A 22279-nucleotide genomic window follows, 5' to 3' on the forward strand; every position below is an offset into this window, starting at 1 on the left:
CTTTTTCTTTTTCTCCAATCCAAATACGTTAATGATTTAGGAACAACTTTTAAAATAAAATTGTAGTTTCTATTAACACACAATTTACAGTACTTATTATACTAAGCTTAGTTGTAAAAACTTAAATTTCAACAAGTGACTAGAAAATCAAGTTAAGCTTATAATAATGCTGTTTAATATTATCAACTTAATTTCTGAGTAAACCATATGGTGCAAGACCATAAAGCCCCATCAAACAATATAAGAACGGACTGACGGCCGCCAAAATCAGACTGGCGCCCATCACTGGCCTATGTAGTATCCAAGCTAAAGCAATGACAAACAAGGCTATCGATCCTGCTAAAAGAACATTTCTGCCATCAGTTGCATCCCCTGTTATTATGCTGGACAAACTGGGCGTCCATCTGTCTAAATAAACACATCATAGTATTTTATGGCAGTCTAGTAAAACAGTTTATACTTACTGAGAAGTATTTTCAAAAGTCTGGACCAGCAAATAACAGCAAAATAAATAAAACCAGCTCCAAAAAATCGTAATTTCCATGTTTCCAACTTAAAGTCCCAGTGTTCTGCATGAAACATTTGATTTAAGTTTAAGATGCCATTTCGAATAAGTGCTATTTCTTTGTCCCTTGTAGTAATGTAGGGCACTAATGACCCTTTCTCTTGCTTGGCAACTATAGTAGTGGGCTCATCAGATGGGCCTGCATAGTAAAACTGTATTCGAATATCTCCTACTTCAGGATTCCAAACATCCTAAAATATTATTTTAATTATGTTTACAGTGTGTCCCAAAATTGGTTAAATCTTACATGACAATGGTAATAAATTCCTAAGTGTAACTTGATATCACTCCTGTCTGGCCTTTCATCACTGGTAACAGGTTCAAAATCATTAAATTTGGCTTTCAAAGCATCACTCAATTCAAAAGGCCCTAATTTTACATAAGGGGCAATATAAATGATACTTTCAAGTGGCTTTACTTTAGGATTTTCATGACCATAACGTATATAAAAACTATCACTGTCTACCAATTTGTCTCTCCATTCAGTTACATAATAATAATCCTTCATAGTCTGCTGGTCTGGTATGTCCTCTCTTGGGCTAAAAATTTTATTTTTACTTAATTTGAACCTGGATTAAAAAAAACACATATTCAAACCTGTGCTCTTCAACCCACTGATACATCTGCACCCTACGTTTTAACTTGACTGCTTGTACAGATACTCCATAGTCAGGTTCAGTCAGAGGTTCACTAACTTTCAGATTGCCAGTAATATGAACAACCCTACCATCATATTCAGGCTGCAGCATGTCATAAGGACTGAGTGTTATGGCGTTTTTGTAGGTTTCATCCAGAGAATGGTGGTGATGGACTGCTCTACCCTATTACACCTTCTCAGTAGTGTTTAATGAACCTGATTTAGATGTAGTCCTACCTCATTCCAAGTTAATAAATATATGCCAGAACAGAAGACCAGAAAGCCTATCAGGCAGGTTAACCAGCTTCTCTGGAACTCTTCTTGAAAGTTCAACTCCATTTGAATTCTTTTGATTGTACTTGAAAGGGATTGTTAAGGGGGTACAATTTGTATGGTACTGCAACCCAACATTTTACATTCCAAGCCTTGGGACCTTAATATGTTAATTATAGCTTTAAAATTATTAACTTTACTATTTTTGGTTATTATTTAAACTAAAAGGTTATGTTGTTTTGTTAAATGTCACTGGAGAGTGGGGACCGGTGACTGTCAAAATGTAAATTTGTGACGTCATCGGTTGGCCAAATAGTTACTCTTTCTAATACAAAATGCAGGATAATTTTAAATTATTAGTCAAAACTCAAAAATGGTATTCAAAATTGATGCAAAGAAGTGTCTAAATTATAAAAAAAAACTGCTAATGTTGTTAAAAAAATACACAAAAATTACTAAATTGAGCGAATTTCTGGTTTCATATGTAATATTAAATTATAATGCAATCGCAAATAACCACATTTCAAATTCTAATGTTGTTTCACTGACTTTTTGCATTCAGGAACTAATAGGGCTAGTGCCATATAAAATGGAACCTTCACATCCCTATTCAGCATATCCTGTTAACGGCGCACTTTCAGAGATCCTTTATTAAAAACTAGCGCGTCACAGTTTATAGTGGGTTTCAACGGAATTCTCGCAATATACAGAGTGATCACACTGTCATTGTAGTATGAAAAAAAGATCAGCTTACAGGCCATTTTGGGTACTTTTTTTTACTTAGATGATGCTTCTTGGTTCGATATTCTTAATGTTACAATCTATTTCGTCAGTACGTCAGCACTTCCGTTTTCAGAAATAACTGAGTGTGTACAGCTGAGATTGTCAAACGATAACAATAATTGTTAATAATTATTATTACGGTACTGATGTATGTATAAGTCTGGGAGTTTTAATGTAAGTGAGTAGGTTTATAAGAAATAAAATAAATTCACCCTGTAATAACGACACCATTTTTTTTTTCTATCTATGAATTGCATGTCCCGCATATTAGACCTCCACCGTCGGCATATGACCCCTACGCCATCACCAATTGAGCGAGTTAAGCTCAATTAAACGAGATGGTTCTTTAATTGGGAACAATTGTCGGCCAGCTTCACGTTTGTAGCAACAAGTACGACTGTTGAAAAAAAACATTTTTGCTTTTTACCTATATCAATAAAATGAGAAAAGTTTGTTAACTTGAATTACAATTCAATGTTAATATTAAGTTTATTTTGCTCAAAACAATAGAAAACTGCTAAATTGAGGCAGAGTCTCAGTGGCCACAGTCTCAATCTCACAAATTTGGTATTGTAAAAAGTGAGGAAAATAACGCCATTTTGTATTAAAAACACTTGAAGAACAAAATTTTTAATTAAATCTACAATGCAAATATTATCCTCATCAAGTACCAAAACTCAAGATTGTTTACCTGGTGCTGCCTTATTTGTATTTGTAGTAGCAACAAACAGGGCAGCAGCATTGAATTTGAATTTTTGTCAAAGCTACTAACTTTAGAGCTTAAAATAGACAACTTTCGTATATGAAAAACAGTTTCATTTAATGTTTGCACGAACGACTTTGAATGCACATTAACCACAAATTTAACAAAAATAAAAACAGATTTTTGTCAACCCTCATTTACATACTATACCAAAACCAAGGACAATATAAAGGAATGTGTACCTTTTGTAAATACCTAATTACCATAAAATTACCCACGAGTTGACCGTCGTAATTACCGTTTTAACTATAACACAGATCGGGGGTCAAGATATATCTCCTCGTACCACCATGCGTTGCATATGCCCTTCGGTGTCCCTTTTTTTTAAAGGGCGAGGCATGAGGGCGCAGCACGCGTTTCTCGAGCACCGATTTCAAAGTTCCGTACCGTATTTCAAGTAGGAAATTTATATGGTTCTTTCGTGGCTGTTATATGCGGGATTCCCACGAGATTTTTGACTTTACTCTGAGAACTTAATACGGATGCTAGTTTTTCATCACTTTGTTGAGCATTTTTAGAGACACCCTGTAAATGTAAATCCCTAAGTGCTTCTTTTTTTATCGATTATACTTTGTAATTGGTGACATCCTTATTAAAGACTGCTATGCGGTGACAAAAACCACCCAGCTAAAAATACAATATTAAGCCAATTTGGATAAATATAGAACTGTGCGAATTGGTCTTATTGTGAATAGATAGTCGAAATACTAAAATTGACTAAAATGCGACCAAATGTTGATTACTAAGTAAAACGACAGTTTTACAAGCTATTTTTACTCTTAAGGTTGGAAAATAAAAAATTCTAACCTTTCCAAATGAAAAGTAATAGGAGTAAATACTCTCCATACGCATTGGTTCAAAATACCAGGAATTTCCAAACTACTGTTCATCTTTAATAAAGAATGTGTGATGGAACAGTTTTTTGTTTCTCAAAATATTTAAAATAATTTACAGATACATTTTATTTACAGAATACATTTGCTTCAATTTAATCTACCCTCTGTAAATCTCACATTTTTTAAGATTCTTGACCAGGTGTGCCTTTTCTCAAAATTGTAGCACCCTGTCTGATTCTTGGTACTTTCTTCTCATTCCAAAAATACAGGGTGCTGAAGTTTTAATTATTAACCCTGCGTCGATGGTTTTGCTTAAAAATTTAAAATTCTTATTCAGTTTAGATCATTTATTTCTTTTTGTGACAAATGCGGACAAAAAGAAAAAGACAAAAAAATTTCTAAATCAAACAAAAATGTCGAATTTTTATAAAAAAATCATTGCCGCACCAGAAAAACGTTTTGAAAGAAGAAAGGTGGTGCAAACTTAAAATTACACCCTGTAGAGTTTTTCAAAAAGTTGGTCTATCCAATGATGTAGGGCATGAAAACATATATTTGAGTTAAGTATCTCAAAAACAGTAAAAAATTTAAATAAAACTTTAACACCCTGTATTTCTTCAACAATAAAGCATTTTTTGAATATAGTTTATATAGCAAACACTAGTGTTATTTTTGTGTTTAATTTTGAGAAAGCTGAAACACCCTGTATAATATGCAGATAATTAGTTTAGCCGTTTTTGAGCTAATAAAATGTCAAAATTTTATTGGTTTTCAATATTACAGTTGCCAAGAATAATCAAGAAACTCAAAACGAATTTTACGTCACAATGACGTAGTTTAACTATACTAGTTGTCAAGTTACGTCATCGTAACGTCAAATGATGATACCGTTATTCATGACTACAGTGATTTTGAAAAATAATAAGATTACAATTTTTACACGTTCCATTATAGCTGGAATTGCTAGAAAAGAGCTAAACTACATTATTAAAATACTAATAATATTTTCTGATGATTTAGAAATACTGTAACTTTTGTACTAACCGTTTTTTCCTACAGGGTGATGATGGTTTATAATTTGCTTATTGGGTTCCGTTAATATTGATATGACAGCATAGTGTACATTAGCAGTGTTGCAGTATTTTTTCTTGAATCGCCAGGGTTTGATGTGAAATGGAATTTCCTATAAATTTTTGGATCAATTAATAGATCTTTTTCTACTGTTTTCAAAAATATATGGCACTTGGTTTTGCTGATTTCGAATGTTTGCATTTTTTATCTTAATTATATTATTTTTTCAAGTTTTATAGAAAAATCAAATACATCGAATTTGATTGGATTCAAAAGTTTGATCAACTAGTATGGTACATTTTTATTTTATCGCCCGTTGTCAATGACAACGGGCTTTTACGTAACTTTGTCCCGAGAGACGGGCCGTAAAAGTGATCGAAACACCTAGATCATAAAGTCATTGTTTCCGCCAGGTGTAAACAAACGTTTGTGCGTAAAATACTTGAAAAGGTAGTTTTGGAAATCGGGGTGGGAGTAGATATACACTACGCGAATTTTGAGGGATTTAAATTGGAAAATTTGCATATTGATTGATCTTTACTTTCAAACTAGCGCTATTTATACTTACTACCAAATTTTCTACCCCTAAAAAGACAACAAAATTACAGTTTAAAAAATGTTGTATTTGTTTCTCTTGACTTGACAGCTAAATTACAAGCCAGCAATCATGTAATTGCACTAGTCTTATTGAGGTATAGGTAGGACACTATGTGATACTACTCTACTATACATTCTTCTTGACGCTGTTTGGTTCTCTGAACAAAATTTCTGAAGTGCAAAGGCCACTGCACATTTAACCTTTAAACCTACAAATTAACACTTCACTGACTCACAACCAACACATGCAAATCTATTGAACACTGAATAAAACACGTCATCACCACTACCACAACTATTGCACTTTCAATTATATCCGAGTTTTGAGCTTCTATAGTGCATAGCTAGCCTATTGCAATCCAGAAAATATGTTGTAAACGTTATGCACAACTTGTTAACCCAATAAGGGACACTTCAAACCACCCTCACGATCAGAAGCCGAAATTTGACTGGAAGCATTAACTGTGTAAAATGTTTTAATAGCAACAATTGGACCATATTGAGCTGAATTGCATTAAAGAATCTGGCCAGTTAAACTAATATACTAATAGCTGCACTAATAGTCATTGTCGCTAATAGGGAAAAATTGGGTAAATTGATAAATTCACTTATAGACTATTGAGCCAAATGCGTGCGCTCAGCGTTTAACTCCACCGACTTATTGTTTATGAATGGTTCATTTAATTGACACAACACTGTATCTCTTAATTTTCTTTAATTTCTTCAGTTTGTGATCGACCAGCTTTTGGGGTGTTACCGGTAATGTCAGTGCGATTATACGATTTTCGTGATATCTTAGGATTGCACCACAGCAAAGTAAGTGGTATTAGTTCACAGTAATGTGTTTTTTGACCTTTTTGTCATCATAACTTCCCATAATCATCCCGCTATTCATATCCCAATATATGATCCCACCAGCAACATTACAGACCGAAAGGCAAAAACATGAGGGCCATCAGTAACAGGTCCTACTCTTCGGGACGGAGCCATAGAGCGAGAGTGATCGATATACATGGTGGTCACGTGGATAAAGCCAAACCTCAATGTGGGCTTGATACCTTAATTGCTTTTTTTCTTGTGGGAACTTTACTTATCTGTATCAGTGTTAGGGATTTATTTCATATTGTTTTGCAAGTGGGTTACATGGGACCACTTCAATTTTGCACCCAATATTTCAGTGCATTACACCCCAAAAATAAGAAAAAGGTTCATATAAGTATTGATAGAAATGCAATTTTGGTCCATTTTTCTTAGATCATTCTATTAAATTCCCTATAAACATCCCGTATTTCGGAAACCGAGCATTTGCGGACTTATCTTTATATGAACTTTTTGGCCGCAAAACTTGGTTTCAAACTTTTAATGAGACCAAGTATGCTTTAGCACTGGAATAGTTGATTCACCGTCTATGTTTAGAAGCTAAAATTATGTTTTATTACACAACAAATGAAGACTGCTTCTAAAGACTATACTGAGTGTCTGAAAACGCAACCACAAACCTTCTTTAGAACATCATATACAAAGAGTTTTGCAAAGTATTTTTTAGTTTTGACACTTTTTATGGTTACACAATTGGCTAACAATTTAAGAACTTACAGAGTGTTACATTTTTTTAAGGATGGTACTTCAGACAGATACTTTCTTCGTCAATTTTAACACTTGATAAACCTATAAATAAAGCTCCAATTGTTGAATTAAATAAATATCTCTCACCCAAAAGTGGTTCTGCTACCAAATTTGATTTGACTTGTAGCAGAATTATTACTCACCTTGTATATGGATCAGAGAATACTTTTGCAGAACGAAATTCAGTGCAACAGCTACCTCCTACTTTCTTGTATTGTAAATGTTTTCTGTAATAATGGTACACCGTGTGTTGAATCACATTTTTGAATACTCTTCACAAATTTAAGTTTGTTTTTTTTATGCAGGGTTTTTCATATTCATATTCCACTGTTTTCAAGATATTAAATAGTGAAAAATGTTGAACCATCAGTATCAGTTATGTGTTTTTAAGTGTCATTATCTCAAAAACAGTTAAATATAATATAACTGTTAAGTGCAAAAAGTACGATTTTTCTGGTCTGAGAATTCAATTTTACACTTTTAAAACATAATCTCTACATAGTTATTCAATAAAACTTAAAAGCAATCAACCCAAAAAGCTTCAATTAAACCTATTTAAAGTCTAATTCACGATTTTGTCGCTTTTTGCGTTCAATCGTCAGTATACTGGGACCTGCCGCTTCGACCGCGATAGAGCGCCTTCGGGAGCCCCTCGTCGTTACGTCATCGCTCCCTCCGACGCTGCGGCTCTATCATTGGTCGGAATGGGATTTCGCAATCGCTTCGGACCAATGAGGTTCCGGATCCAGGGTGAGCATCCCAATGAAATGCCAGAGGCGTTGCGTACGCCAATTGAGCTCGTTAAATATAAATTGACTAAAATGATAATGTCAGAAGTCAGTGTAAGCCTAACAGCTCGGCTAAATTGTCTGATTAAAAAAATTTAGTTTAATTGACATGGAAGGTGGCCCGTTTGACGATCAGAGCTTTAATGATTACAACAATCAACCGTTGCCCAGTTTGAGTTCGACTTTGCTCAATAAAAATAACGACGTTCATTCAATCCAGGTAAGCTTCATTTAGTTATATCTATCTAAGATACAAGTGTGAAAAGTAATAATAAAGATACTTTTTACAAGCGGAACCAACTGAATTGTTGAATTTTAAGGTGATGCTAGGACTGCAACAACATCAACATGAAATGTTCGGTAATATGGGTTCTCCATTGGACTACGATAAAAATTCACCACAAAAATTGGATTCCTCGCCAATGCATCATCAAGATCTTTCGATGACTTTCCAAGGAAGCATGGAAACCATCGGCAGTACCAATGGAGTCCAGCAGCAGCAAAGGAAGAAGGATGATGTGGTGCTTCTTCAGTCGCAAACTTTAAATTCGACTGAAATGGGAAATCCTTCTTCAACTACCAGCAAAAAGAATGAGAAGAAGAAGAGTGATAATAATGGTGTAAAGAAAAAGAAAACAAGGTAAGTCATTCATATTAATTATTTACTTAGAGAGGGATTGTCAAGGGGATGTTCTGTTTTGTGATTTATATAGTTTTCGCTCTCATACCTATAGTATAAAAACGATATAAAAGGTGTAAAAAGTAAATATAGTTTTTCCTCTGCCAGCATGTTAAAGACATTTAATTATATGTATGATTTCTGTATTATAATATTTCTTTTATATTTTGAAACAAATTAATGCAAAAAAGTGCTATTTTCATACTCCACTGGTATGCAGAAAAGATTTTCCTTTTTTTTAGTTTTATTTTTTTGAATATCATAAAGTGTTTAGTTTGTTAGATTTAATAAGCCTCTAACTTGTAAAGTTAATTTTAAACACAGTAACAGCCAAAAAACATTAAAGTTCTTCAAAAAGCAATAAAGTTCTATAAGTTTTTGGTGCAATGAAAATAAACTTAAAGACATTGTGTGTAAACACTCGCAATACCTCAAAAAACGACTTATCTCCTTCATACTAGTATTACCTACTGCATTCATACTGACTACTTAATAGCTCAATTTAGTAAATGTGTATCTCACTATAAAACTAAAATATTTAGTTTATTGTTGAAAACCACCATAAGCAGTTTCAAGTACTCTCCAATAAAGCTCTGAACCCGCATCATTATTATTTGCAACATGGACTTTTCTACATTTTAGGTAAAAATCACTCACATACATAATTCAAAACCACTTTAAACAATAAAAATACACGGGGCGTCAGTTGTCGTCTAGAGGGTGCTTGAATTATAAAAGGCAGATGCGTGAAATGCCGATACACCCCACGGTCCACGTGCGGATGGCATTTTTGCACCCGAATTACTTATTTACTAGTCATTTTACCGTAACTAATATATTCTATTTTTTCAGAACAACTTTCACGGCATTCCAGCTAGAGGAATTGGAGAGGGCGTTCGAGAGGGCGCCATACCCTGACGTGTTCGCTAGGGAGGAGTTGGCTCTGAAGTTGAACTTGAGCGAATCTCGGGTGCAAGTTTGGTTCCAAAACCGCAGGGCTAAATGGCGTAAAAGGGAACCACCAAGAAAAACCGGTTATATTAGTTCCACCACTCCGAATTCCACAATCAACACCAATTTCAATCAGAGTATTCCATTTACACAAACGCAACCCGCACCCCCTGTTGACACTTGGAGTTACGGTCAATCGACTTACGAATTAGGAGGACATTTGAACTTACTGAATTCGACTCCAGCTTCCTATTCGAGCTTTGGTTCACCTACGTCATACACAACTTTCGGTTCAACTCAAAACACTTATTCATACATGCTCAACTCGCATGATACTCAATTGTTCAGTGCACCGATGCGTGCTCATGAGTATGCCACTCCTCCGTCCAACCAAAGTCCTCCACTAGGGAGGGAATACTCAATGCTGCAGACACATTCACCTTCTGGCGATGAAAATTCCATTGGAGTAAAAATAGAGTACGTTGATCCGAATTTGAGTCAGTCTCCTGAAAGGTACGCAAACGGGTCTCCAAAATATGATCAGGGTTACGAGAAAGATCTGAAACCTGACGGTAATGGGAATCAAACTTATGTTACCTTGCCGCCCTTTCTCAATTAGTTTTAAATCAATTTACCGCAATTCTTATATTGATCATCGAAATCATAATGTTTATATTTTATCGTGTTAAGTTATGTATTATTCATTTGTACATACGCGAATATCGCAGGGCCGGGCGAATATATCAAAAATTATTGTTGTTTATAGCAAAATTAATAGTTATAGAGTATACAGGGTCTGATCTATGCACAAATTTGAATGATTGAAGTATTATTATTGTAAATATAAGTGCCAATAACGAGGAAGACTGAAAGTTATTGCCCTTTTTACCAATGAATTGTGTGCCATATAATGTTGTATAGAAATGTATGTTTTTAGAATGTTTATCCATTTATATAATAGTAGTTATAAGAGCTTGTATATTTTTAATTGAAACCGAACATGTTGGTGCCTTATTCGTGTACATAAACTATACAAAATAAGAATTATACATATGTCTATATTTTTTAGACTTACCTTTGTCAAAATAGTTAGGGATTTGTTATTTTTGTAACCAAATTGCTTAGAAATATAAATGCCATTTTTTACACATGATCAGACTATTATTTTTTTCTACTCCTACAGGGATATTGTTTCATTCCTTAACAGTTTAGAGAACGGATAAGTAGGCAATTGCCAACGGTTGAATGAATACAGAATTCTAGACTGTCCGCAACCAAACACAGTGTGATATGAAATAGATCAATCACAGACAATCTTCAGCGTGCGATATGAAATAGACCAATTACAGCTAATCTTGAACGTAAACAAAATAATTCTTCTGATTGTCATCCTCACTGACAGTTAGCATCAAAACATTGCATTTTGGCTTGTTTTAAGGCAATGCAAAAGCCGTTCAAGTTTAACTCATTGTTAAACCGAATTAAACTCATTGTACTGTATTTAAATATTTATTCTTCGTAATGCCGTGACATAATATTTTACATGCAAATAATGCGACGCTATATAAACGTTCTACAAAAATAGCTGACAACATTGTAAAACTAATCAAAAGGCACTGGATCACACAAAAAACAAAAAAGTCAATTGCACAATTCTGCGGTAACAACTTAGGACACCCGTAAACTGGTAATAAATAACACTTAACTGGAAACGGTGACCACAATGCCTCGTAATCAAACTTTGTTACACTTTTATGTAAAACACTATATAGAACTGTGTGAACATTGAAATAACATTTTACTAAGAATGCCCTATAGAACAATTTTTGGCATTTCAATTTGTTGACGCTTGTGTGTGATTTACACTTATGATAAGTCTATTTGTGCAGCAATTGCGTAAATCTCTGAACAGTGTGTAGCAGTTTGAGCTTTGCTTTTTCTTGACCAATCATAAACTACGTGATTTACACAAATACTGCACACGTAAACCTTCATGATAAAAAAAAATTTGAAGCATTGTTATAGTGGCTTTATGCAACTGCACGTACGCCATTTGCTAAACCCAATATCACTAAAAGCCAGAATTACTACACGCATGAAAAAAATAAAACCGACTATGCGAATTTTAATGATCTATTCGTAATACATTTCAGGTCTGTTTGTAATTAATATGATTATTCTCATAGCCGGTTTCGCTTTTATCACACTGTATATAAGGTTACATTGGCATATTGACAGTTGCAACAAGCTACTAACTCACTCTGTTGACTACCCATTGCTTTTATGGATTTTGCTCTAAGCAATGGAAAAAAAGGAATTTTTAGCGTTGCATCAATTAACCTCATATGCACTGAAGGAATGGTTACTTTGACTGTGATTGATACTGTAAAGAACATCACAGTCAAAGTCACTCAAATAAGAGTAAATCTCTCAAAACTAAAACAGCAATAGTAACTAAAATTGTGCTAGAATCAACTATCAAATAAATTAACTTTGGAATTAGTTACACAATCATTCGACGCAATTTGTTTAGGATTAAAGGAGCCACAAACACACAAACAATAATTTAAAGAAATAAATTACATAAAGCAAAAATTAATTTTTCCGGCTCCTGTGCGAATCATCAAACCATTCATCACGCCCAATCTCTTCCCTGTAAAAACGCCTACAATAACGTTAACTAATAATTTAATAACAACACAATAAATTAATAAAAATGTCCTAAATTAGCTTGCATTATCAAAAAAAATCAATCACCATCATTGGAATATGCATCCCACGAGCTTTACGAGAAAATAACGACAGAACAGTATACTTGAGAATTTTAACACCATTTTATAGGCTCAATGACGATACATATGAAAGTAAAACAAAGCCTTAGCTTCGCGCGGAAGCAAAGCTATCCTCTTCGTCGCTATAGTCTTCGAAATTGTTGCGCGAGGTGCTGCGTGACACTGCAGGTGAACGAGATTCGTAACGGGGAGTCTTCCTGGGAGGAATACCATCTTCTAGGTAATCATAGTCCCCATCTGAAGTGGGACTACCCGGTGGGTATGGCGAGCCTGGAGGACTGAGCGCGTTCAAGATTTTTTCACGGCTTTCATGCCAAATATTCGTTAAGCTGTAACAAAATCAACAGTGAGTTAAGATTATTGCATAAGAAAATAGATTCTTTTACCGCTCTTTTCCGAACAACAGCAAAAAGTTCTCAATAAACTCCCTGGACTTCTCCTCCCATTTTGCAATCATGTCGTCCTTTCTCTCCCCTATCGAGTCCATAACCCTCTTTCCCTTATCCTTCAGTTCGTGCATTTTATTTTGCAATCTAATTTTCTTCTCGTTCAAAAACGAAATATTCAAATCCTTAGCCGAATATCCTCTAGCCAAATTTCTTCTCACGTAGATGTCATAGTCGCGGACAATTCGAGCCACAATATCGGAGGTGGAAACTCCTTCAGTTCGTTCGGTTGCCACGAACATGCCTTTGGCTTTCCATTTGGCGTAGATGTCGTTGGTATCGTCGCCACCGTAAGGAATGTCGTCGTGAGCGATAAAGTCAATTTTGTGCTTCTCCATAAATTCTTCATCCACTTCCCAGGGGGCGTCACGGACGATTTCGTCCACGTAACGACAATGCCGCACCGCCTCGTAACGTTCCACTTCGTTCATTACAGTACGGCCTTTTTTGCTGTGAGTCAGCTTATCACTGCAAACTGAAATAGAACATAATTTCATTATGTTCCATATCTATAAAATAGATCATCTAAACAACTCTGCATTACCCCTAATTTGTTTATTGAGTACAAACAATCATATAATTTAATTAAAAAGAAAAAACAACACTCAAGATTTCTTTTTAGTTTTTGTCACAGGTTTTGAATAAAATGCTGAATTAACTCTAATAGGTGGTAGCTTAAGTAGACTGAGCTGAGATCCACTTTTGCCCTTTTTTCCTTCATCCTGTCCCTTGATCTCTGTAACACTTTCACCTTTATCTATTTTTTCTTTTGTTTCTGCTGAAGCTTTACTAGTTTTTGGGTGCTTCTTTACATATTTCTTTGATTCAGATGACTGAACGGTATTGCTGCTACCGGAACTAGTTTTTGTAGTTACGCCGGATTGTTTACTAGCCTTAGAACCCAATTTTTCATCACTCAAGCATACGCGGTCTGACGTAGTAGCCTCAAACGTAGCGATTCTATCTTGAACCGTCACTAAACAGGTGCAAATGTGCTCCAAACACATGCAACATTTCATTTCATCTGCAGTTGCTGAACCGTTTGAAGAAGGAACATTACTATCCCGTTGTTTTGCTTTGAAACTAGCTGGCCTAACAGGAACACCACCAAAAGCCCAAGAGTCTTTTGGTGATGGTTCAACAGGTTCATCCGGAATCCAAATTGACTGTGTGGTATCAGGACACTCTGGGTGGTAATAGAAATTGAATGAAATATATTTCACTAAAGCGTCGTAGGCGCATTGAACAACAAATTTGATGGTCTGTTTTTTTAAGTAGATCTTGTAGCACTCATCCATGACTTTTTTCATGAGTTCTTCACGAATTGATAAGATGAAATTGTCAGTTTCTTCATTCTGATACGCTTTGTTGAGTAAGTCGTCGTCAGTTTCGCCAGTTATGTTGGGAAATATTGAATTTTCTTGAACAACTTTTTCTGACATGTTAATTGATTAATAACATTCAAAGTCACTCAGGAGTGTCAAATTCTGTAGATTAAATACTTCAGAATTGTTTTTTATAAGGAAACGCCTATGCTTTAGAAAAAAACTGTCTCATCTTGTAGTATTAATATGGTAGCAGCAATCTTTTGACTAATGGTAATTAATACAAACTAATATGTTTATCTTTCATGTAGCTAAACTAATATAAAGTCATCAGAATAACATTCGATTCATTCATTTTTGCATCAACATGCTGATTTGATTACTTATGGGTAAATTTACATATAATTCTAGACTGGTCAAATAGTTGCAATGTTACTTGGTTAAAGTTAATTCAAGCACTTTGTTCATATCAGGTTATTGTAATTTTCATATTATAACGTTATCAAAGGCAACGGTAATTTTCTGAATTAAAGTCATAACTCAAACTTTTCTTACCTCCAACAATAAGGAAAACATTAGGAAACACGTTCTTGGCCTGCATCAATTGTCGGGCGTGGCCCTGATGGAACAAATCGTAGATTCCATCTGCGTAGACGCGAACAGGGCGCGGAGCACGACCACTGCGTGCTTCTTCATAAGAAATTCGGTGGGTGTAGTCGCACATGTCCCGATTTATTTGGGCAGCCAGTTCGTCGCTGAATGGGGCTTCTCTGCATGTTGACTGAAATTGTCAAAAAAATTATTATCTCAATTTTCGGTTGTTCTTGTATCAAACTAGAAATTCGTACCGCAGAGGATAAATTTGTTAATGGTAAAAGACTCATTTGAGTTGTAAGTCAAACGAGACTTTGACATGCGACCACAACCCTATTTTTATTAAAAAAACATTAACAAAAACTGATAAAAAATGTGTGTCAACCATGATAATCTATTTTTAATATTAGGATGAAGGTCAAGACCATTTGAAATACTGCAGATAATAATTAGGCAGGTTAGTTAGTGTAGATTGTGTTTAGGTTTTCATAGATTATGTCATGTGGCGTGATCCATAAAATTGTCTAAATAGTCATCGTTATCAGCAGCTTTATGTACGTAGTGGCGCCACATCTAATTTGTCAGAGAAACACTACAATTTAAACACATTTATGACCTAATTACTAATTTTAAAAAAACGCTTGGAAATATATTGACTTTCTACGAAAATTGATCAAAACAGCACGTCACTACTTACAACAAGTAAATAATGAATATCGGGCAAAGTTCCAACAGCAGACTGGATATTTCAATGGCAATTGTTACGTTTACAGCCATATTTTGAAGGATTTCAAATTACAACAAATAAATGCGATACTAACCAAGTTTACCTTGACAACTTTCCCGGTATACTTTTTAATTTGCCTTTTACTAACACCCATTACATCAGCTTAAATCACTACAATCACGTACGACATATAAAAGTAACAGATAACTACAATAATATCTGTTTAGAATTGCTATTTATAATGTTTATTCAACTTAACATGTAGACTAAGTTTTGTTTAGACATCAAATTTAAAAACATGTGAACGTAAGCCGAATATACCACAAATTATACACAAAACATTCACTTTTCTGTAACTGGTTAATAAAGTTACTTTTTAAACAACGAATTGGAGAAGTTAAACAGTAGGTAATCACTTTCATAATCTAAGGGCACAGCAAGGTTGTCCGTTTAATTAACTTTCCTAAAAAAACTGCTGTTTGGTAATTATTGTCCAGGGTAAACAGGCAATTTATAGTATTAAAACCAACCAATAATTCAATTTTCAGCTTTACTTCAAATAATAGATTTTCGTGTTCTAATACAAATTGTATTGTTGCTTTTCAAAAACTCTCTGCTATTTTTATCCTATAAATACCTATTTTAAATTGCCTGAGAATGCTCACCTATACAACAATACTCCAAGCAAAATATCGCAGATTACTGCGTATTAGACTATTGTTTGTTAAGTTATTCACTCAGTTATTTATATCAATTGAAATTAAACCAAAATAAAATATAAAAGTACAAGTAAAAAATATTTTGGCAACTGAACAATAAGTGACTTAATCAAATTAACAATAAAAAACAAATACATTTAGATATAATTTATAGCAAATACATATTTAAGAACATAATGCAATCTAAAAATTGTAAAAAATCCAAAAATCAATAATAATTGAAGATTAAAAAGTGTAAAAATGTGGTGATAATTGGTAGTAAATTTAAACTAATTTAAGCGTAAGTAATAATTATTATTGTTTTTAAATATCATAATTATTATGCATTAAACAACAAATTATATTGACAAAACAAGTTTACAGTAGAAGTTCAAGAACTTGTGTTTGTGTATCATTTAACTTTGATTATTTTTTGAACCATAAATGTTGGTAGATATTTATGAAAAGATTTTATGTTTTCAGAAAACCAGTACAGTACCTAAATCTCGATCTAAATTATATGCATACCAATAAAATGAACAGCAACAAAATCTCGACAATCGGTGTTTGCAAGCCTTTTTATCGGGATAATGCAGTCAGCTGTGAGCTTTTTAAAAGTGAACATTGTACTTTATCGTATGCTCCCAGATAAAAACACTTGACAATGTGTTCACCTGATTTATTAAATAATATTTGTTATGTAAGCCATGTGGGAACAAATTAGGTTTGATAAGATTTAAATATAATAATTAATATAGTTGCATTAAAATCATTGCTTTAAGTCGTAACAAATTGAAAAGTACTGTATTAGATTAGATCTCTAATCTATAATACAAATTTCAATTACGTAAAATCTTTAAGTTGATGATAACCAACCACAATAATGACAACCAACCACAATAATATTAATAACAATCAGCAATTAGTAAAAACCACGTCAATAACTAGTTCAGGACCCTCAGACTTCAGTACAGTTTAACAGATTTTACAATAAATTGCTACGACACATACGTGGAAAATTGATAGCTGAACCTACTTTTGGGAAAGTTCTACATTATTAACCGAAAATTGTAATGAAATAACAAGCCCGTTCTGGCAGTTGATATCGATTACAATTATTGCCTTTTGACCTGTAAACGCAGCATTTTGCAATAAGTGGAAAATCCAATCCAAAACTAGATAAAAACCCAAATCTACTGATATGCCAAAGAACTCAAAAAATTGAAACAAAATTTCAGAAAATGTATCTTTTTAATTCTGTAGATATTGCAAAAAACAATCACATGTGTTCGAGCAGTCGTACAAATATATTGATAAGATAACTAATTATAAAATATTAAATTACATTCCCGTGTTATAAGTATGACACCAGTACCAACACATAATAATACTTTTATAAAAAGTGCTACAAGTGACGTCAAAGACGAAATAATGATCATTTAGGTAATGAAGGTAAACACGATAGTTTAAGAGTATACTCGACTAGGCAATGTCAATTAACTTGTCAAAATGAACTAAAAAAATGGCACTGTACTAACATTAGGGCAACACTATCTATTATATCCCGACCTTGTCCATGTTGTAATCAAGTAATATATCTAATCAGTTGATGCATTAAGTAACGTTGCCAATGTAATCGAATCAACAAACACGCCTTCTTTTCGGTAAACTAGGCGAGTTGTCCAAATCTTCTTCTTCCTCACCATTAGAAGATTCAGGAGGCGTAATCGCTTTTATAAGTTTATGTTTAGAAGCATGCAGCAGCCTTAAAGGTTTCTTCAAGAAAACTTTGACAAAACTATCAATCACTTCTTTTGACTTCTCTTCCCATTTAGTAATAATATCATCAGTTCTCTCTCCAATAGAGTCCATCACTCTCTTGCCTTTGTCTTTTAGTTCATCCATTTTGTTTTGCAGTTTCATTTTCTTTTCTTTCAGAAACGATACGTTAAGTTCTTTAGCCGAGTATCCTCTAGCTAAATTCCGACGGATGTATCCGTCGTAATTTCGTACTATTCGGGCGACAATATCAGTGGTGGATACCCCATCAGTACGTTGAGTAGCTATAAACATGCCTTTCTTTTTAAGATCAGCATAAATGTCGTCCACTTCGTTAAAAGCGTACGGTTCATCGTCGTGAGCCACAAAATCTATTTTATTCTCTTCCAGAAATTCATCAGAGTAGGACCAAGGGGCGTCTTTGAGCACTTCATCGACGTAACGACAATGTCTTACTGCATTGTAACGCTCTTCTTCTTCTAGTACTGATCGACCTTTATACTGATGTAATAAACGGTCACTGCATACTAAAATGAAAAACATTATGTTTAATTATCATACAGTTTGCTAAAAACCTAGTAGAAATGTCCTCTTGATGAATTAAAAATTATTACAAAAAGGTGTTGTGTCAGAGTTGGTTCTTTGATGGTTTTTTCCAATCTTGGACAACTTACAATAATTAAATGACATTACCTCTCTGACTATAAGATTTATTTTTAAACAAAACATCTACTTAAAAATGCATTAGACTCCAACTGTTTCGCGATAACCTTACCCAGTAATGTTAACAAACCGAATTGTCATTATTGAACGGTGAAAAACAGCAACAAACGAGGGAATGTTCAATACAATGGCCAGCAAAAGATTAACGTGGGCAAAGATTACTGAGAACCGGATACTTGCTTTCATAATTAATATTCCAACAATGCAAAAAATTCCAAATACTTATCTGACGCAAGAATTTGGTAATGGCCACCGCGTTTACTGAGATGGTTTTTTGTATTCTTCCTTAATGCAAAACGAATGAGTAATTAATATTCCTGCTACCAATAACAGTGACTAGTCTTAACTTGGAGCAACTAATGTGAAAACTATTTACTATTCTTACATTAAAAACAGTAATTTAAAGACCCAACTCTGCAAATTAAGTAACTTGCAATCAATGGACAATTACCACTAGGCAACATAAAATCAAAACCCAATGCAATCTCAAAGGCTAAAATTGCTTAAGTGGTACTTTCTCTTAATTTTTCATTATGGTATCGCTAACCGAAAAACCTCGTAAGAAAGGTTGGAATGTTAGAATGGCCTGACTTGCAACGTGCTTCCACGAAGCACAAAGAACAATTTCTGTTAGGTCAGGTGATGTTCAGAAAAACCGCTAATGAATCTACTAATTGGTTTCTGTACATTTTTGCTATGCCTGAGTCATTGCTCGTAACAATAAATTCGATTGTGCCACAGTTGATTCAGTAGTATGTCATAAAAATCGTATAAAAAAGTATGATTTACAAAATTATTATTTTTGTGTTAAGTGTTTAATAAATACTCATAGATTAGTCCATAATTATTGAGATATCATGTTGTTTACCAAATTTAAAGTATTGACACAGTTGTTCTAGTATTTGCTAAATATAAACGAGTTTTTTAATAGTAATGGTAATTTCACCTCAAGTTAAGCTGTGCACTGTAAAGTCAAGTAATATACAGGTACAATTAAGAAATGAATATGCAATATTTCATTATTACACTTTGATTGTTTTCTGAAATGTTAGCCTTAAAAATTGCATATTAGTTTTAGTATACTAAAACTTATTCACCTCCAACAATCAAGTAAACGTTAGGAAAAACGTTTTTGGCCTGCCTTAGTAACAGGGCATGGCCCTGATGAAACAGATCAAAAGCCCCATCGGCGTACACCCGAACAGGCCTGTGGCCTTCTCCTCTTTTCGCCGTTTCCAAATCAATCTTCACAGAATAATCAATTTCATCGCGAATTTTTGTCGGCCCTGGATCATCACTGAAGGGTGCGGCCGTGCAGTTCATCTGCAAATTTTCACATGTCAGTATCAATCTTGTCAATACAGTAAAAATGAAATTATTTAAAAGACTGAAGGCTAAACAAAGAAACTGAAGAGCAACTAAAAAAGTGTTCAAATACAGAAATTCTACTACTAGGCGCAAGTGATCTACTGACAAAACTAGCTACCAACAATGCTGATTACCTTGCAAGACCGCACCCTTTTACTATTCCACAGGAAAACACTTTGACATGGCTGCAAGGAACTTCAAAAACACATTATTTACATCGGCTTTTATCAAATCTTCAAATTAACAACAAAAACATTGTCATTTGTCTCAGTAAATTGTTTCTAGTGTTTTAAATTTAAACTAATGGGAGTCATTAGTATTAAATCATCTATACAAACCATATGTTAACTTATCAATTTTCTAATAAAAATCTCCATCCGCTAATAGTGAACATCACTTAATATCAATCAGGCCACCAGCAATTTTTACAATTGAGTTCTGACGTAAGTTTCTAATTCATAGACGGCATGTAAATATAAATATAAATTCAATATTATTGATCATTTTAATTAAAAATTTCTCATTTAAGGGGAAAACCCAGGAAAACAGTTTATTCTCTACCCCTGGTACCACCTATCACAACATTAATGAGTGTTCTGATTATGCTTAGTTTGGTCTAAAAATAAATGTCAAAATTAATTAAGTTGCATGATTAATATTTTGATAAACTTCACTGCCATTGATCCCAACAAATTTGGTTTTAACATTATTATCAGTTTTCACAGAACCTCTACCCTCAGTCAGGTCATAACCAATTTTGATATGCACACACTAGTAGACAGATATTATCTGTTATGTCTCATGATAATGATATTTTGAAATATTTGACATTTACTTACCTCTAGTAAATTACACACTCTGTTTTACTTAAGTGTATTTGAGACACTGGCTTAAGAATAAAATATCTCATATCATTTGGCAAGTGTATACAACATAAAGATCAGCATTAATTTATCAATTTATTTTTTCAAGCAGTTTTATTAGGTTATTAAGAGGTTAAATGTAATGGTAACTGCTGAGTTAAGGATTAAAAAGTTTTTAAAACTTAAAACATTATTTTTAAGTTGTCTTTTACAGTGTGGTGTCTACTTTCACTGCCATTTATTTAGAAACTGGCCTATAACATTGAACAGGGACAGTTCTGAAGTTAAACAAACCTACTCTACCTAACTTATTCAAGTGATTTTGAGCATTCAACTTCTTTATTTCTAACATGATGGCAATTTCCATTTTATCAAAATACATAGGAGAAATTAATTGTTAATTTATTAATTTAACACCTACATTTTTAGGTTGCAAATCAAATGTTTGTGCTGAGTACATTTTATTTATAATACACCATCAGATGAATCATATGTGAGTTAAGATAAATTTGGTATTATTGTCAATAAATTAAATTCTAATTTAGTGACATAACACACTTAACTAATGTGGTCATTGGACTGACTGGACTTGTATTAATTTATGACTCTCACTGTAACAGTGATGTCTTACCCTATGGCTACACTGTTTATTTAATGCTTTATAGAAAAAAAAATCACCGGCCATAAACATTTAAACATATTTGTTTAAATAGGTATAAAAAATAAACACTTACAGCTGTGATCGGTTGAACATGCTGGACCACATTAAAGGAAGTAATCACAGGATCAGCTTCAGAGTGGCTTCGGGTCCTTTTTCTGGACATTGTGTGTCCGTTTCTTAATTCCGTCATAGAATTTGAATGTATATCTAAAAAAAAACATTTAAAAATTAAACCTTGGCAAATTTTTCATGCAATATGTACATTTAAAAGTTGGAGTTGACTTAACCTCAATGTTTAGAGTTAAAGCCAGTAGTTCTACTGAAAACTTACCTAACATCGAAAACCTCCTATCCAGGCTCCTACAGGAACTAATTTTTGAACAAACTGGAAAGGTTCCCACCTCAGGAGACACTGAATTTAATGGGATTGTCCTGAACTTTACAAACACAGTCGAGACAAAAGTAGAATAGTACAGTGACACTCTATAAAATTAGTAATCAACAACGTAACACGTAGTCACTTTCTCTAAAAAGCATTGCAAACGTTTGAGAACCACCTCTTTCAAAACAGTATCTGTAGAAGTGACAGGAACCAAACTGAGAACCAACCGCATCTAGAACCCACTTTACAACACACACAAGTGAACAGGCCACACTTCATTTCATTGACAGACCCAAACCCAAGTAGGCTAGGATACCGGCCACAGGCGGCTCGTTACAAAACACACCCATAG

The 22279-nt window shown here is 33.8% G+C and overlaps 4 protein-coding genes across 11 annotated transcripts; 1 reads left to right on the forward strand and 3 right to left on the reverse strand.

Moving 5' to 3' along the window:
• Positions 1-47: 47 nt before the first annotated feature.
• On the reverse strand, positions 48-1729 carry Tmem43 (Transmembrane protein 43). Its single transcript, XM_081978124.1, has 5 exons — positions 1440-1729; positions 1163-1386; positions 813-1104; positions 465-756; positions 48-408 (listed from the first exon to the last, which is right to left on the reverse strand). The coding sequence occupies exons 1-5, from the start codon at positions 1539-1541 to the stop codon at positions 188-190; spliced, it is 1131 nt and encodes a 376-aa protein (XP_081834250.1). The 5' UTR covers positions 1542-1729; the 3' UTR covers positions 48-187.
• Positions 1730-6197: 4468 nt separating this feature from the next.
• repo (homeobox domain-containing protein reversed polarity) lies at positions 6198-10720 on the forward strand. Of its 4 annotated transcripts, XM_081978114.1 has the most exons (5): positions 6198-6341; positions 7754-7901; positions 8056-8159; positions 8260-8579; positions 9471-10720. In XM_081978114.1, exons 1-5 carry the CDS (start codon positions 6288-6290, stop codon positions 10186-10188), a joined length of 1344 nt encoding a protein of 447 aa, XP_081834240.1. In that variant the 5' UTR covers positions 6198-6287; the 3' UTR covers positions 10189-10720. The 4 variants fall into 4 exon arrangements, with proteins under 4 accessions (XP_081834240.1, XP_081834241.1, XP_081834242.1 ...); XM_081978115.1 differs by having other exon boundaries at positions 6253-7993; positions 8039-8159; XM_081978116.1 differs by having other exon boundaries at positions 6253-7901; positions 8039-8159.
• Positions 10721-11065: 345 nt separating this feature from the next.
• Positions 11066-22208, reverse strand: Pcyt2 (Phosphocholine cytidylyltransferase 2). Of its 5 annotated transcripts, XM_081978828.1 has the most exons (5): positions 21877-22196; positions 21619-21752; positions 14688-14913; positions 12748-13282; positions 11066-12690 (listed from the first exon to the last, which is right to left on the reverse strand). In XM_081978828.1, the coding sequence occupies exons 1-5, from the start codon at positions 21881-21883 to the stop codon at positions 12447-12449; spliced, it is 1146 nt and encodes a 381-aa protein (XP_081834954.1). In that variant the 5' UTR covers positions 21884-22196; the 3' UTR covers positions 11066-12446. The 5 variants fall into 5 exon arrangements, with proteins under 5 accessions (XP_081834954.1, XP_081834956.1, XP_081834955.1 ...); XM_081978830.1 differs by lacking the exons at positions 21619-21752; positions 21877-22196 and adding an exon at positions 15557-16301; XM_081978829.1 differs by lacking the exons at positions 21619-21752; positions 21877-22196 and adding an exon at positions 15548-16301.
• On the reverse strand, positions 13348-14623 carry LOC145728532 (uncharacterized). Its single transcript, XM_081978837.1, has one exon. It carries the CDS (start codon positions 14247-14249, stop codon positions 13413-13415), a length of 837 nt encoding a protein of 278 aa, XP_081834963.1. The 5' UTR covers positions 14250-14623; the 3' UTR covers positions 13348-13412.
• Positions 22209-22279: the final 71 nt, after the last annotated feature.

This window comes from Ips typographus, linkage group LG4, assembly GCF_016097725.1.
Source record: "Ips typographus isolate SLU linkage group LG4, UJ_Ityp_2.0, whole genome shotgun sequence".
Taxonomy (NCBI): Eukaryota; Metazoa; Arthropoda; class Insecta; order Coleoptera; family Curculionidae; genus Ips; species Ips typographus.

Coding starts and splice junctions, on each gene's coding strand:
- Tmem43 (XM_081978124.1), bottom strand. CDS start 1,541: ATGGAGTTGAACTTTCAAGAAGAGTTCCAGAGAAGCTGGTTAACCTGC. Junction 1,387..1,439: donor ATTTATTAACTTGGAATGAG/GTAGGACTACAT, acceptor AAGGTGTAATAG/GGTAGAGCAGTCCATCACCA. Junction 757..812: donor GAATTTATTACCATTGTCAT/GTAAGATTTAAC, acceptor ATAATATTTTAG/GATGTTTGGAATCCTGAAGT.
- repo (XM_081978114.1), top strand. CDS start 6,288: ATGTCAGTGCGATTATACGATTTTCGTGATATCTTAGGATTGCACCAC. Junction 8,160..8,259: donor ACGACGTTCATTCAATCCAG/GTAAGCTTCATT, acceptor TTGAATTTTAAG/GTGATGCTAGGACTGCAACA. Junction 8,580..9,470: donor GTAAAGAAAAAGAAAACAAG/GTAAGTCATTCA, acceptor CTATTTTTTCAG/AACAACTTTCACGGCATTCC.
- LOC145728532 (XM_081978837.1), bottom strand. CDS start 14,249: ATGTCAGAAAAAGTTGTTCAAGAAAATTCAATATTTCCCAACATAACT.
- Pcyt2 (XM_081978828.1), bottom strand. Junction 13,283..14,687: donor TGTTTTCCTTATTGTTGGAG/GTAAGAAAAGTT, acceptor GTTCTATTTCAG/TTTGCAGTGATAAGCTGACT. Junction 12,691..12,747: donor CTGTTGTTCGGAAAAGAGCG/GTAAAAGAATCT, acceptor ATTTTGTTACAG/CTTAACGAATATTTGGCATG.